The following is a 16,426-nucleotide window of genomic DNA, read 5'->3' on the forward strand; positions in this document are numbered from 1 at the left end:
AAGGAAGTTGGCAATGAGGTACACACAGTAGTTAGGAGCCCTCGAGTTGAGGCACGTTTGTTAAGAGACAGCTTCTGGCTGTGCGCACCAACTCTAACTTCAGCTCCATTTCTTCCGAAAAAAGAAAACAGTTTGGGATCCTGCTCTATTCCAAGATCAGGGAATGCACGATGGGCAGGTGGGTGGGTAGCAAACATAACCCAGGGAATTGTTCAAATATGCTAGAACCCCTATCAGGTGACAGTCCCCACAGAGACACAGCTGCAGGAAACAGGGGGTGCAAGCCTCAGCCCTACACCAGAGAGAAACCTCAGTTCTCCTCCTCCTTCTCCGCTCTGCACATGTTATGTTAAAACTCACTCTTGCCCAGTTGGTTACCACTTGGAATTTACAGGTATCAGAGATCACAACCCTTCAATATACAAACATTAAGCATTTGCTACGGGTATCAGGCCTGTTTCCAAACCTCCCATTATATCCATGTTGTACTCCGGGGCGGGGGGCGGGGGGGGATGGAAAGCATGTTAAAGAGTACTGCAAGATGCTTATTCACAACAACGCACTGGAAGCGCAGGAACTTCAGCTCCCAAACGCAACCTTTTCTTCCCCTCCCTCCACTCTCTCTAGTCCCTCTCCACAGCGCCCGCCAAAGCCAGAGCTCAGCCCACTAGAAGGCCACCGTGCACTAGAGAGTGCTCACTAAGCAGTAGCTGATCATGATGATGGGGCGGAACGCTTCCCAGCAAATCTACTCGGAAAGCCCCACAAGCTCTTAGCAGCCAGCTAGTACTGTCCAGACCTGCCTCCCCACGCCAGCCGGGGCAGGAGCGTGTGGGTAGGAAACCTGAGGCCCCAACGTTTGGGCAGGCACAACGTCCCCCCTCCCCCCAGTCTCCCCTCGCTCTCTCCCTTGTCACTCTTTTTCTGGCATATCACTGGGGAAAACCCGAGAGGCCGGAGATGTCAGGCCCAAGAGGAGTAAGGAGAAGGGACAAGGGCGAACGGGGGGCAGTTTTTTGGGGAAAAGTCTGTCCAGAGCAGAGGTGCGGTAGCGCCGCATCCAGCGGGAAAGAAGCCCCAAGGTGGGTCTGTGGGGAGAGAAGGGGAGGGGGAGTGGCTCGGGGAGGCCTGACGGCTGAGGCCGCGGGGAGCCCGGGAGAGAGGGGTGGAGGAAGGGAGGCGGGCGTGGGGGAGACGCAGTTGGGGGGCGGGTGCGCGGGTCGGGAGGCGAGGGGGGCAACTCGGTTCCCCTCCCCCAGCTCGGGCCCGGGCCTCCCGCTGACTCAGCCCCACGGCGTCGGTCGCCTCGGCCTGGACTCACAGTGCGCGAGATGGCTCCGGCGGAGGCGGCGGGGGAGGGGACAGGCGGCGGGGGCGCTGCGGCTGAGGCTGCGGCTCCGGCCGGCGGCTCTGGGGCGGAGGGTCCTAACAGAGGCCGCCGCGGTCTCCGGCTTCAACGCACAGAGACTGCGGGGGAAGAGAGCACTGCGCAGGCGCGATGCGGCCACCGCTGTCAGTCCGAGCGGGGCGGGGCCAGGGCACCAGCCGTCTCCAAGGCAACTGGTTGGAGAGGGAAGGACAGCCCCTACTTCCACCTTGTGTTAGCAACTGCGATGGGAGGTGGGGACGACGAGAACAGTCCCTCTAAGTTGCCATAGCAACAAGGAGAGGACACCGCCTCATAAATTTACGGCGGTATCGAGGGAACGCTCTTACCTTGTCTCCATGGCAACTGGAAACAGCCCCTTCTTTCCTTAGCAACGGGCTAACAATTCCTCCGCCCTAACTGATCACAGAAAGAACAACAATTTACACCTGATTCCATAGTAGCCAGATGACGGATTCTTTTTTTTTTTTTACATCTTTATTGCTTTACAGTGGTGTGTTAGTTCCTGCTTTATAACAAAGTGAACCAACTATACATATACATATATCCCCATATCTCCTCCCTCTAGATGACGGATTCTTATCTGTCTCACGGCTACTGCAAAGGAGAATATTTCTTCTTTTTTAGCAACAGGAGAGAGCTAAGGCTGGGCTTTCTCTCCTCTCTTGGTTTATGGCTTTCAATCGCAGCCTGTTACTCTAATCCCCAAATTCAATTTTCCTCTGCCTGTGTTAAGCATTCCTTTTTGTCTCCTGCCAAAAAGTCTATACCTTTACCTCTAAATGGAGCTAACAAAGTCTTCTATACACGTCGCGAATTTTTATCAACCTTATTGTCTCTGTCCCAATGCGTTTGTAAACGATACCTGTTTCTTCATCTTGCCCACTAGCTAGTTTAAATTCTACCCCCTCAGAACTAGCTCCCTCCTTGATATGTTCATTGGTGTTCCCAAATTCCCTGTTCTAGGTCAGCTTTTATGGATCTCCCCAGTTCTTCTAGATCCCTCTTCTTCCTGTCCACACCTACTGTCCTTGTCCTCCAGTACTCCACCCAGGGTTCCACTATGCTCACCACTTCATGATTTCATTAGCTTGGTTCTCTTTGTGCAAACTACTTCTGGGTCTCCTTCCCTCAGCCCTGACTCCCGTGGATATCTTAAGGTCACCTCTGTACCCATCTTGTACATACCTCCTTTTGTATACCTCCATACACATCTTACAGTATTGTCCTTGGTTTGCATGTGTCTCTTCAATCAGACTACATGCCCCTTGTAGGCAGGAATTCTGTCTTATTCATCTGCTCCCTCAGCATCTAGCACCCAATATGAAACATAGTAGAGTTCCAATAAGTGCTTATGGAACTGGATCAAGTGAAGACAAAGATTTTCTTCAAAGAGTCTTCAAAGAAGTATCTTCTTTGACTCCAATGAAATAAGTGAAAGGAGTCAAAGGTTAAAAAATTTTTTTGTTCATCCTCACTTTCTCTGACCTAACTGCCTCAGAGTCTCCACTAATATTTTCCATATGATCTTTGCACATATTTAATCTTTAAGTACCACATATACTATTACACCTCTCTCACTCACTTAGCTCTCCATCTTAATGCCAAAACTCTAGTCATCTATTAATTTAGACTCTGGCATTCTCTATTTCCTGACTCCTCACCTGTAGCTAGTCTCCCTTCTACACTGTCCCTAATGTTTCCACTAAATAAATTTTCTCACAAGTTACTGACCTCTTCAATGATCCCTGTCACCCTCTATAATCAGTACAAGCTCTTCATGCCTTACTATTATACCATCTCCTAACCCAGCTCAGATCCAGCGCTCTTGGTGAACATCACTGGATTCTGCTGGGCTTGTTGACATGCTGCATTCTCTTTGAATGACTCAGAAGTAAGAATTCGTAGGCTAGCATTCTTTTCTGAGTCTCCCTGTATAGCTCCCCGAGATTCCACCCCAGGACTATGGGTGTCAAAGCACTCTGACTGAGCCCATTTTCTCAGGAGAGAAGGAGAAGGCAGCTGACTACAGATAGAGTAAGAAAAGAGAGGGACACAGCATATGCTGAGTCAAGACTGTCTCCACCCATCCAAGGCAGTTCTCAGAAAGGAGAGGGTTTCTTGTAGAGGATAATTCCCAGAGCAAATCAAGGGGTTAGGACAGTAAAAATGCAGGCTACACTTTTCCTAGCTACAGAGTTGGAGAACTGAAGCTGTTCCTAACTGTATCTATAGGGTGTCTGGGTGTCACAAGGACAAGGGAAAATTTTCAGACTCAGTTTATTTTGCTTCTCCATTCTGAAGTTCCAGCACATCTCCATGGTTGTAGGTGTGGACTTGGATGGTAGCTGGCATCAGAGGTAGCTGGCTGGCCTGAGTAATCCCGAGAAGAGACTATGGTCCTTGTAGCCCCACCCATTTGTCACACATGGGATAAAGGACCATTCTACAAAGAGTTTCTGTACACCCTTCATCCAGATTCTCCACATGTTAACATTTTACCGTGTGTCAGTTATCTATTGCTGCAAAACAAATCACTTCAATTTAGTGGTTTAAAACAATAACCATTTCATTATCTCTGTTTCTGTGGGATGGGAATTCAGGAAGAGCTCCGCTGGGTGGTTCTGACTCAGGGTTTCTCAAGTGGTTACAGTCAGATGGTGGCTGGAGCTTAAAAACAGCAGGGGGCTAACTAGACAACCCTCTCTCTTCATATTATCTCAGAGCTAGCTTTCTCACTACATGGTGGCTTTGGGACAGTTGGAATACTTATATGGTAGTTGAAGGTTTCAAGGGTGAATATAATAGTAAGAGAAAAGCTGCATCCTTTTTTTTTAAGATTTTTTTTGATGTGGACCATTTTTTGATGTGGACCATTTTTTGATGTGGACCATTTTTAAACTCTCTATTGAATTTGTTACAATATTGCTTCTGTTTTCTGTTTTGGTTTTTTGGCGGCGAGACACGTGGGATCTTAACTCCCCGACCAGGGATTGAAACCCACACCCCTTGCACTGGAAGGTGAAGTCTTAACCACTGGACCACCAGGGAAGTCCCTGCATCTCTTTTTATAACCTTGCCTCAGACATCACTTCTACCATATCCTATTGGTTGAACAACATCACAAAGTCTACCTAATATCAAAGGAAGGGAACATAGGCCACACCTCTCAAAGGGAGCAATGTCCAAGTCACGTAATAAGAGCATGGATGAGAGATATTGTTGAATCATCTTTGGAAAATGCTATCTGCTACACCCTACCACCTAATGACAAGAACTCACATGCCACTCAATGCAAAATACACTCATCCCCTCCCTCAAGACCCCCAAGTCTCAATCTATGATAGCACAAACTTGAAGTCCAGGATCTCAACATCTAACTCAGGGCCCAGTGTGGATATGGCTTTTCAGGCCCAGTTCCTTGGATATAACTCCTTGAGTACCAGTCCTCTTGATCTGAAGACCTGTGAAGTAAAGAGACACATCATCTGCCTTATACGTACCCAGCATACACTAGAGGCACAGGCATAGGATAATTTCTATGGACATTATCATTTCAAAGAGGAGAAAAAAAAGGCACACACAGCAGTTACTAGTTCATAGCGTTTCTGAAATCCAGTGGGCACACATTGCCAGTTCCTGGTTTAGGGTTCATTTATTTATTTATTTATTTATATCAGTGTTGACAGGGATTTTTCCCCCAGTGGGTTATAATCCTTTCTTCTTATTATTTGTTTAGATGTTCAATGGCCACAGATTTGGCCAGTGGAAGAAACTTCAAGTTGGCCCCTGTGTCCTTTGGATTTGTCCCCATCATCCTTTGAACCTTCCCTTGCTTTCTGGTAAAGATGTTCCCGGCTCATCTTGTACTTTCCCTACCTCAGCCCTGGAATTGGCCATTCACCAGGAAGTGATGAGTCCTCTTGACTTTTTGACATTCCTTTTTCCATTCTCCCTTGCTTTCTAAATCTGCCCTTAACCATCCCGGGGATTCCCATCTCATTTCTCTCTCCTCCCTCTATACATACTTCCTGAGTGGCCTCAGGTATTCCCATGACTTCTGAATCTGTATCTCCATCCCAATCAGCTCTTCCAACTGTCAGACCTGTATATGTAATTGCCCTCTAGATAGCTCCAACCCTATGTCCCACAGGCACCTCAAACTCAATAGGCTTAAATTAAACTTATTTACCCTTCCCCCCTCACAAACCTAACTTTCCTATATTCCCTATTATTGTTAATGACATCACTATCCAAGAAAAACTTGAGGGTGATCCTAACCCACATCTTCTCCCCAACTCCTTATACCAGAACAGTTTTCCAACACTATCAATTCCATTTTTAAATAGCTCTCAGGTCTGTTCTCCTTCTTTATCTCCATCACCTTTACCATCTCTTGCCTGGGTTATTGCAGAGCCCCCCACCTGGTCTCTCTTCCTCTAGTCTCTCCCACTTCTGACCCATCCTCAACACCAGCTAGGAGGCTCTTTCTAGAAGATAAATCTTATCAACATAACTCCTCTGCCTAAGTCCCTATGGCTGCCCTTCTCAAACTGGCTGAAACAACTTCTGGGCATGGGGGAGTCATGTAAGGAAACAGAGTGAGGAGCTATAAAATAGTTATATCTTCCTCAAGCTTCAATTTTATTTAGAGATTCAGGAAAATATTTTAAAATATTTTTTAAAAACCCAGACATATGATGAAGTAGAATGCAAGAATCACATGATTTTAAAGACAAGACGTTTAGAGAGTTTGAACTCAAGATACCTCCAGGCCTGAACTCTCCACACTGCCTTTTGGGGTACTTTAGTGGAATGTTTGAGACACACTGGCTTGAAGGATAAAAGTTCAGACTCTTTCACATGGTAGAGAAGCTCTGCTCTAATCTGGCCCCTACTAACCATTTCCACTTCACCTTCCACTCCTCTTATGCCCCCAGCCTCATTACCTCTCACCATATATGCCAGCCACAAAGAGGAAGCACTTGTGGTTGGCCAAGAAACCTGTTCTGTTTCACAGCTGAGCCACCGTTACGGGGTTCACCCTGCTTGGATTCCCCCTTTCCCCTCATTCTGCAAACTCCCACTCATTCTCCAAGACCAGCTTTAGTGTCATTTCCTCTGTGACACTGTCAGGGACCTCCTCCAGACAGTTGACACGTTCTCTTTGGTACCAGGTACGTTCTTGTCACGGCCTCACATCGCCTTGTGTTACGATACCACGCTTATTCACATCTCTCCCCACCCGAGGTCCTTACTCTCAGAGACCATATCTTATTTACCTTTGTACGCTTAGCACCTCACATGGGATTGAAAATAGCCAAGCAAGTTAAAAACAACTTGACCTTTTGTGCTTTGCCCAGGGTGACTGAGGAAGCCAAGTGGTTGAGGGAGTCTGAGAGAGTGGGTCAACTCTGGCTGACAGGGGGCTAGACTTTAGATGGGCACTTGCAGGGCTGCCCTAGCTGTGAGGTGAGGGCAGAGAGGAGCTGCAGTGCTGGGCAGAGAGGAGCTGGGGAGAGAGGAGCTGCAGTGCTTCCACGTCCTGGCTATTGTAAATAGTGCTGCAATGAACATTGGGGTGCATGTATCTCCCAAGACTCTTCTCTTTCACCTGCTCCAGCTTTTGCATCAGCATCCACTGTTTCTGCAGCCAGTGGACACAAATCGTGCTTCTCTTCGTAGCGATCCCCACCTCAAATGTCAAGGGCCAATTCACGTGAAGACAGCATTAAACAGAGGTTAAGGCAAGGTTTGGGGGCTACGTGGACTTGAGTTGAAATACTAAATCTATCACTCCCTAACTCTATGGCAAGCTATTTAACTCAGTTTCTTCATCTGTAAAGTAGGGATAATAACAGTAAAAGCCTCAGAGACTTAAGAATTAGGTGGGATCTTGTTTATCGGGTGCTTAGGACAATGCTTGGCATGCTGTGGGCATTCAGTAAACAGTATCGGTTGTTATTTTTATTTAAAAACTGAAGTGTTACATTCTTTATAGAGACCTTCTCAAAGCAGGTAAAGCTCTTTGCTACTCTGGCACTTTTATTTGTCTCTCTCTCACAGTATTTCTTGTTTACAAAGGGGAAATTAGCATTTATTTAGCTGCTACTATAGCCAGGCATGAAATACGTACCATTTCCTATAACCTCCCTGGTCACCTCCTGAGGTTGGTATCATTCCCATTTTCACAATAAACAGTAGAGGCCCAGAGAAGTTAAGTCAAGTCACACAGCTAGCGCACGTCAGGAGCCGGGTCGGAACCTAAAGCCAACACCAAACCCCAAACTTCCACTATCCCATGCTTCCTATGCCTTCTGTACTACAATTATTTCTCAATACGTACTTTCCCCAAACTAATCTCTAAATGCAGAAGCTGCACTTGATTCATTTTTGTAGTATCTAACACATGCTTGCAGATATTCCATAAGCACGCATTACATGGAAGATGTAAAACTCATGAACGTAAACCTAGAGTTGCCACATGAATGTAAGATGCCTAGTTAAATTTGAATTTCAGGTAAACAACAAATAATTTTTCAGTATAAGCATGCCACAGACACTATTTGAGACATATCTACACTAAAAAATTCTAAAAATTACTTGTTATCTGAAAGTCAGATTTAACTGAGCATCCTGTATTTTTGTTAAATCTTGCAACTTTAGCTTAGACATTGGCCTTGAAAGGGACAACTTCCCCAGGGGTTCTCCTGGTAGCAGAAGGGCTGCTATGTCCCCGCACTCACACTCAAGGTTGCCCTTATCCCAAGCTGCTCTGGGGGCTGGGACTGAGGCCATGGTGACCTGAACATATTGGCCTTTCTTGGGCCTTACCAGTTCACCTAGGTTAGGTCAGCTTTGGCACCTTAAGCCAAAGAAGCAGGCACTGATAAGCTTAAAGCGCCACCTGGAGGCCTTTATGGGTAGTACTGTGGCCAGGGGCCATCTCATGGACCCAGGACTTTGGGGAGCAGCGAAAGGCTGAACAAGGCAGAAAGAGGATAGAAGAGTAGGCCAGCCCAACAGTGGAAAGGGGCAGGGGAAGATATACCTTCCTGGCATTTTCAGTGTACAGCTGCTGCTCTGCACCGCCCCCCCCAGGAACTGAAGGCGCTCACTCACCAAAGGAGGTCATTTCTTAGGGCTTTACTTCTCCAGGGCCCTCTGCCCCTCAGGCTGTTCCTTGCAGTCTCCAGGGAGTCATTGTGGGTTAAGACACACGGGAATAAAGACACAGACCTACTAGAGAATGGACTTGAGGATATGGGGAGGGGGAAGGGTAAGCTGGGACAAAGTGAGAGTGGCATGGACATATATACACTACCAAACGTAAAATAGATAGCTAGTGGGAAGCAGCCGCATAGCACAGGGAGATCAGCTCGGTGGTCTGTGACCACCTAGAGGGGTGGGATAGGGAGGGTGAGAGGGAGACGGAAGAGGGAGGAGATATGGGGATATATGTATATGTATAGCTGATTCACTTTGTTATAAAGCAGAAACTAACACCATTGTAAAGCAATTACACTCCAATAAAGATGTTAAAAAATAAATAAAAATAATTTGGACAAAAAAAAAAAAAGCACCAGAACCTCCATTCTGGAGGCTTGGTGCCACATTTCAGGATGAGTGGCATGAAAACAATGCCACGGACCGACAGCTGACAGAAGGGGAGCTGTTTGCTTACTTTGGTTCCCAAAGTTTGGTTCTCAGCGCACCTGAACTTGTAGAAATGTTTGGCCCACAGCAGACCTACTGAGTCAGAAGCTCTTGGGGCGGGGCCCCGTGAGCTGTGTTTAACTAAGCACTCCAGGTGATTCTGAGGCAAAGCCAGAGTTTGAGAACTACTGGCTTAGAGGAAACCTGAGTGGCGTGGGCAGGACGGAGCCCACTATGAAGTGCACATATGGGAAGAGCTGTTACATGAATGGGGTGGCCATTTGCTCTGTGCTCCTCCAGAGGGAACAGCTATAGGGCACGCGGGCATGAGGTGCAGAGAGACAGAATTCCGTTTCAATTAGGGAAGTAATATTGAACAAACAGAGCTCTGGGGGAGTGGGATAGTATGCCTGGGGAAGGAGCTTCTCTGTCACTGGACTAAATGTCCTGGATCCTGAGGGCTAGACGATCTGTCAGGGATGTGGTAGAAATTTCTGCAGAGGTTAAATTAGATGTGTGTAAGGAAGCCCCAAACTCAGAGAATCCGTAATTCATTCTTTTTGCAAATCATCTTCTCTTCTTCTGTTCTCTTTTATCAAGAGCAGGGCGATACTTTCTGGTTGTTCTTAGAACCTCTTTCAGCTAAGTATTTATGGCACATTGTGACAAAAGAGCGAATACTGGACCAAGTGGATTTTCTAGCCTGCTGGTCAGGGTTTTCTCAGGGCTGCTCCTTCCGGACCCATTGTCTTCTAGGCTGCTGCCCAGCTGCCTTCCAGGTGTTTCCCTCTACACCATTCCTGATCCTCTTACCTACGTTGAATCTCCTATTCCCTTTATCCCATGTCTTTCTATTTTTTATTACAGTTTAATACGTTGGGGCACACCCTCAAATGGATTCCTAAGAAAGGGTACAAGAAAGGTCAAACTTTTCAATCTTGCATGTCTAAAAATGACTTTTCACTGATACTTGGTTGACAGATTGGTTGGGTGTAGAAATCTTGGTTGGAAATTATTTTCCCTTAAAATTTAGAAAACATACTCCATGATCTTCCATCCTCTAGTATTTTTTTTTTGACAAATCAGCTTTCAGTTTCCAATTCTTTGTATGCAGCTAGTGCCTTTCTCTTGCTAGCTCTTGACGCATTATTTCCATTAATTAGAAATGTCTTGATTATGTCTGGAAACTCATATATACAGAATCACTGTGCTGTACACCTGAAACTAAAAGAACATTGTAAATTAGCTATACTTCAATTTAAAAAAAAAAAGAGAGAGCGAGAGAGAGGATCTGAGCGTATTTGGTAGTTTATGTCATACTTGTAAAAGAAATTTTGGCCTATTACAGTGAGCGCCCCAGAACTAATTTAAAATGTGTAACATGAATTTATGTCAAAAACTTACTAAATTTATGCTCAGCAAAGAAATATCTAATAAACCTCTAAGCTCACTATATTTCTAAGTTTGTCAGATTGGTAATAATTATTTAGTACTTGGGAAAGTTATTTAAAAAGGAAATAGAATTTTAAATGTAATTTAAAATGTTGTAATGTGTTTAAGTTTATAAATTGAATCAAAGTCCCCTTAAAAGTAAATGAGGGCTTCCCTGGTGGCGCAGTGGTTGGGAGTCTGCCTCCTGATGCAGGGGACGCGGGTTCGTGCCCCGGTCTGGGAGGATCCCACATGCCGCGGAGCGGCTGGGCCCGTGAGCCGTGGCCGCTGAGCCTGCGCGTCCGGAGCCTGTGCTCCGCAACGGGAGAGGCCACAGCAGTGAGAGGCCCGCGTACCGCAAAAAAAAAAGAAAAAAAAAAGTAAATGATAAAATTTGGTAGGCTTACAACTTTTAATGGAATAATAAGGTCTATAAGCTAAACTGAAAAGCTAGGAAAGTGCCCCCAGGCCTTTACCACTGCTGCATCCACAGCCACTGAGACGTCACGAGGCCTCCGAGGGCTGTGCGGAGATTCAGAGCTCGTCACCAGAAACTCCAGTCCTCACCCGTGAAAAAGGACCCATTTTCCTCGCCTCTCACCATGCCCTGCCCTCCATCTTGCAGTGATGGAAAAACTTTTGGCTCCTGACAAGCATATTAATAAACTCATGAATATATAGGCGTACCTAAGATGCCCCAAAAACTTGTTGTCCAAACCAAGACACATTTGAAAGTGAAGGGGGCGCTAATAATAATTATTCTGGAGGGCAATAGACTTAAACCAGGACTGTCTGGGCAAACCCGGACAAGTTACCTCTAGGTATACATGTGTGGTTGGTAAATATATGAAGGGAAGCAGGTGAAGAACTCAGCTGCCATCATTATAAGATGGTATCAAGTATCAACAAATGTTAGATCCTTGAATGTTTTGCTGGAAAAGTACTAAGAGCCCTTTCAAATGTGTTATCAGCAACACGGTCAAATAGCCGTTTGTTAACTTAGGACTAGAAGGTCTACGCTGCCCGTGTATCGTGAGGTTTCTTCTTTATAACTTGGGTGTCATGAGGCCCATCCTCCTCCACTGCAACAACTGCAAGGCAATTCTTAGTGTTAGGTTGTACCTGTATATAAGAGTCAGCCTGTAATTGGAGTGAAGAAATACAGGGTGATGGTTGCTTAGCTGCTGGCTGGTTCAGTTTCCACAAATGCAGATTCTTACAAACGATCAAGTGTTACTTTTAAAGTCTGAGTCTGTGGTCTTTTGTTTTCCCATGACTACATACGTACAAAGGCAACCAGTGTCTTCCTGGGTATCTTATTTATTTATTTTTCTATAAACCACCTGCTACCGTGCACATGACCTGCCAAATGAGTTGCCATGCCATTTTTCATTCAAACACTTACAAAGGATTTCTGGCAGTTAATCAAATTCTGGTGTGCTCCCATGCATGCTATGGGGAAACAGGGTAACACAGGTGCTTTGGCCCAGTATCACCCCAGGGACTTGGCATCCTTCACAAGCCCAATAATGGTGTTTCCATCTGGCTCCGAAACCCCAGTAGAACTTATACACACAGCTCATTTCATTACAGTGAAGGGCTCTGTCCTAACTGCAGTGTTCTGGGTATTTCTTTTGGTCATGGGCTGCCTTATTTGCAGGAGGGTTGCTTATTTGGTGAGAACTGAGAAGGTTCTCCAGCTCCCAACTATTTCCCCATTCTACCTAAAATTCCCTCATTAAGGTTTTGTTTCTTGGGGCTAAGAAGTACAAGTGACCCCATAGTACTGGTAGCAACAATTTCACTCACTCTTTAGTGTGAAAGTGTTTGATCAGATAACCCCCCAACCTCTGGCTGAGATCTAAGAGAAGGTAGATTAGTCTTGATGCAGATGGAAGGGTTTGAAGGCACAGTGGGCCATGCAAAAGGTGGGGTTCCGGAGAGCCAGGGAGCAGCCTGCAGGTCCTTCAAAGACACACTGGTCTTGTACAGTCCTTTGAAACGGGATTTTGTGAGACCATGATTCCAACAGCCAAGGGTTCCAGTGTGAAGACGGGGCTATGGGTTTCCAAAATGGTAACCAAAGGGTGGGTGGGGAAAGCTCCTGCCTGCCTTTTGTCCCATCCCCACTCCTGCCTGCCTTTTGTATCTGATGTCTCCCCCTAATTATTCCTGTTTCAGAGAACTCAGCCCAAACTTGTCCTGGGATATTTGGCACCAAAAACCTTGGTTTTGTTCCCCCCAGGAGAGAGGCCTGGCTACTAGCTGTTGGGCCACTGAGGCTCCCGTCTCTTAACATTTTTAATCTTCAGTCTCTGCTCAGGCCTCCCAGTGAGCTGCCACCTGCCACCTAACACAAGTGAAGACCCAAAGCTGACTTTTTTAGCAACTGAAGCCCCATCCCAGCCACTGTGGAAGAAGAGGCCCCCTACCAAGCTCCCTCTTCTTTGAAGAAACACAACTGAGACCAAGTGAGAAGTAGCTACAGTTTAATACAAACCTGCACCAGAACACAACGAGTCGGGCTGTTTTGTTTTTGCCTCAGTCAGGTGGCCAGAGCACAGGACCACATGTCCTCATGGGGTTGACACAATCTTAGCACCATGACATTTACAGAGGAGTGAGGAAGTCACTTGGGTGCTGGAGGCTCCATCCCGACCCCAGGCTGTGCCTGCCACCTGGGCAGCTGGAGGCGGTTTGGGTTTCCGAGTGGTTCTGTGGTTTCTGGGTCAGTATCGGAAAAGCCCTCATCACGGCATTGGCTTGACCGAGACCTACTGTGGACTCCTAGCACTACACACACGCGCACACACACACACACACACACACACACACACAGTAGCACAATTTTCTGGTAACTTAACCCCACAAACCTAGAGAGCAGCTAAGGCAAGAACAACAGTATTTATTCAGCAAGTACAAGACCAGTTTGAGAGCTGCATTCAGTGCAACCAGAGACCCTTTTCATTCCAACCAAGAGCCAATGGGGCTGGTGATGGGGCTGGCTGGAGCTTGGCACAGGGGCAGGGAATGGGTGGCGGGGGGTGACCTTTCATTTGGTTCCTTGAACCTCCTTCTGATTTTCATCTAGAAGCTCCTGGGCAAGGGTGGGTCTATGTAAAGGTCGGGGGTGAATGAAGTGGAAGGCCTTCGATGGACCACACCAACATGTGGTCTCCCAGAGCCACGGACCACGCATCTCTCGGGTGGAGGCACTCAGAGAAGGTAAAGCTTTCCTAGCCCAAGCAGGGATGCTCTGCCCCCTGGCCACCACCACTGCTTGGCTCTTTGGCATCTGCCCAAGGCCCATGACCCAGCAAGGGCTGAAAGGGATAGATGATGCGCACTGTACCACGGGGTCAGCGTCACACAGTTTCCTAGGCTCAGATCCCCACCAACTGTCCCCATGGCCACCACCCTCCATGAGTGTCTCTGTTGCCTCTGCTTCCTGGGTTACTGTCTCAGTCCTCTCAGCTCCTAAGTGAGGATGTGGGGACAGCTCAAACCACAGGGCAGGCCTCCAACAAGTAACTGGCTCTGGCTCAAACAGTGATACGCGTCAGTTTGTTTACAAGAAAAATTTATCTACCTGTGCAAAACAAAGCAGAATGCCTACTGGGAGAGTAAGTCTTTTAGTTGGTTAAACTCTCAGGTGGGATCTGCAAGAGATGTCACTCCACTCCTCCTGTCCACAGCTAGGGTACCCAGCCAAGCTCTTAAGGGCAGTCCTGGACATTTCTGGAGTCAGAAGGCCTAAGCTTTCTGGGCCACAGCTGTGAAATGGGGGGAATAATACATACTTAGCTGTCGTGAGGAGCAGTTGAGAGCTCATACACGAAAGGGCTTTGACAACGTGAAAAGCACTACAGAAATGTGCCGGGTATGACCACCGGCCCAAGAGACCAGGAGCCACGTGTCAGCCCGGGTGCTCAGACCAAATGTGCAACATGATGTCACTCCCCGAGGGGGAACAAGGCTCAGCAAGGGCAGCCTCTAGTGTTTCCATGGAAACCACCTGGAGCTTTGGAGGCAGGGAGGGCCCAACTGGGAGGAGATGGAGGCCACAGGCAGGTTAGGGTGAGGTGCTGACCACAGGAGACTGCAGCCCCGGAGCAGCGCTGTGGGCTACAACCAGGTCCTGCTGGCCTGGCCTCGCACCCGGATCTAGTCCCACCCCCAACTCTCTTAGCAGGCATGAGGCCTCTCGCCAGTCACACGGATGAGCGGCGGGGCCTTGGTCCAGTAGGCGGAAGCGTACAGGCGGCTGGGTGTGTGTGTGTGGCGTTAGTGCTGGGAGTGACCAGGGCCAGAGATGGGAAAGGCCACCCTGCTCCCTGAAGGTCTGCAGGGCCAGCATCCCGGGCACCCTCTCAGGATGCAGGAAACTAGACCAGGAGGGGAGGGGAAGGGCAGGAAGACTCCAGGAAGGGAGAAAAAGGGCCTGCGAGTCCAGTATCCCCCTCTCACCCCTGTCATCGGTGCCCTAGGCTGTCTGGTTGGTGTCGAAGCAGCATCTCCTAAGGTCCACATCTATTCCTGTTTCTATGCTATGCTAGTGACACGAAGCACCGTCATTTTTCACAGGATGCACAAACAAGTCAAACCAAACCACTGCGCAAACCAAACGTGCAAAACAAAATCATATACACGCGCCTGGCACCAGCCTCATGCCCGCCCGGCCAGCCCTTCTGGGCCTGGGACTCCTGGGGGGTGGCGGAGAGGAAGCAGCTGGCAAAGGGCACAGAGTGTCCCAGCCACAACCAAACAGGGGCGGGAGATGAGTGGGGAAAAACCGGATGTCCTGGGCATGGCTGGGATGCTAACACCTGTCTGACTTGGGGAAAGTGACCACTGGGCCGAAGGGGATGGGGGAGGGAGTCCTTTTCTTTTAAAACACATCTGCTAAAGTGCTCTGGACAGCTGGCGGGTCAGCCAGGGGCAGGGCACTAAGGTCGGGCTTTCCCAAGGCCAGCCCAGAGGCGGGTGTGAGAGGAGGGGCGGGGCCAGGCTCTATGCACTGGGCTCTGTGCATAGCATGGGCCCCCGGGAAGCCTGCCGAGGCCAAGGCAGGAAAGGACTGCAGCAGGAGGAACACATCTCAAAGTGCCTGTTAGGGTCGGCTCGAAGCACAGTGAATCACGTGTCAGACATGGGGAGGGCTCCCCGTGTCCCGGGGCCCCCTCAGGTGGTGCGCTGCCCAGCCCGGCCTCTCCCGCCCCCTGCAGCTGTGGCCGGAGGGCGTGTGGGCTGGTGCATCTTCACTTAGGGGGCTGGTCAGTGCCTTTACCAAATGCCACTTGACCTGCCTCCGGGGGGAGCGAGGATCCGAGCTGAGGCTCTCTTTGGAACATGGTCATCGATCTGAGAACCTGCAAGGAAGGAAGCAGAGGGTGAGCTCCCCTGGGTAATAAAACCAGGTCCTCCGTGCTTAGGATCTAATTTAATCCTCAATCCAACTCCATCCCATTTTACAGGTGGGGAAACTGAGGCTCAGGGAAGTTAACTTGGCTAATGTCACACAGCGTTTAAGTGGTAGAGCCTGGACTTGAACCCAGGTCTTCCTGGTTCAGAGCCTCCATGATTAACTGCCTTGCTACGCTGCCTTCACTGCTGCCAGCCCTGGGGGTATGGTCTCTTGCCAAGCACACGGACCAGGGAGATGCCTGTTAGCAAGTGGACCTTTGCACATATGCCTCAGTGAGCAAGAGAGCGAGAAGGAAGGGTGTGCCACTGCTTTGGAAAATCAAAGAACAGCACCCCAAAGGCCCCCACGTCTCGAAGTCCCGACACTTAGAAAAGAAGGCCTGGGAACTTCCCTGGCAGTGCAGTGGTTAAGACTCCGTGCTTCCACTGCAGGGGACATGGGTTCGATCCCTGGTCGGGGAAACAAGATTCCCACATGCCCTGTGGTGCAGCCAAAAATAAATAAATAAATAAGTAAATAAATAAATT

At 48.3% G+C, this 16,426-nt stretch overlaps 2 protein-coding genes and 1 long non-coding RNA gene across 4 annotated transcripts in view; 1 reads left to right on the forward strand and 2 right to left on the reverse strand.

Moving 5' to 3' along the window:
• Positions 1-1,481, reverse strand: part of MAPRE3 (microtubule associated protein RP/EB family member 3) — a 47,617-nt gene extending 46,136 nt beyond the window's left edge. For both annotated transcript variants that reach the window (XM_060168685.1, XM_060168684.1), the window contains exon 1: positions 1,322-1,481. The gene's annotated coding sequence lies outside the window, so the exon portion shown is untranslated. The remainder of the gene's footprint in view (positions 1-1,321) is intronic.
• On the forward strand, positions 892-12,990 carry LOC132531108 (uncharacterized). Its single transcript, XR_009544015.1, has 2 exons — positions 892-1,082; positions 12,787-12,990. It is a non-coding gene; the product is annotated as an uncharacterized LOC132531108 (long non-coding RNA).
• DPYSL5 (dihydropyrimidinase like 5) overlaps positions 12,947-16,426 on the reverse strand; it is an 88,441-nt gene continuing 84,961 nt past the window's right edge. The window contains exon 13 of the mRNA XM_060168683.1: positions 12,947-15,843. Within this exon, the coding sequence (XP_060024666.1) occupies positions 15,758-15,843 (86 nt within the window). The 3' untranslated portion in view covers positions 12,947-15,757. The remainder of the gene's footprint in view (positions 15,844-16,426) is intronic.

The sequence above is a fragment of the Lagenorhynchus albirostris genome, chromosome 13, assembly GCF_949774975.1.
Source record: "Lagenorhynchus albirostris chromosome 13, mLagAlb1.1, whole genome shotgun sequence".
NCBI lineage: Eukaryota > Metazoa > Chordata > Mammalia > Artiodactyla > Delphinidae > Lagenorhynchus > Lagenorhynchus albirostris.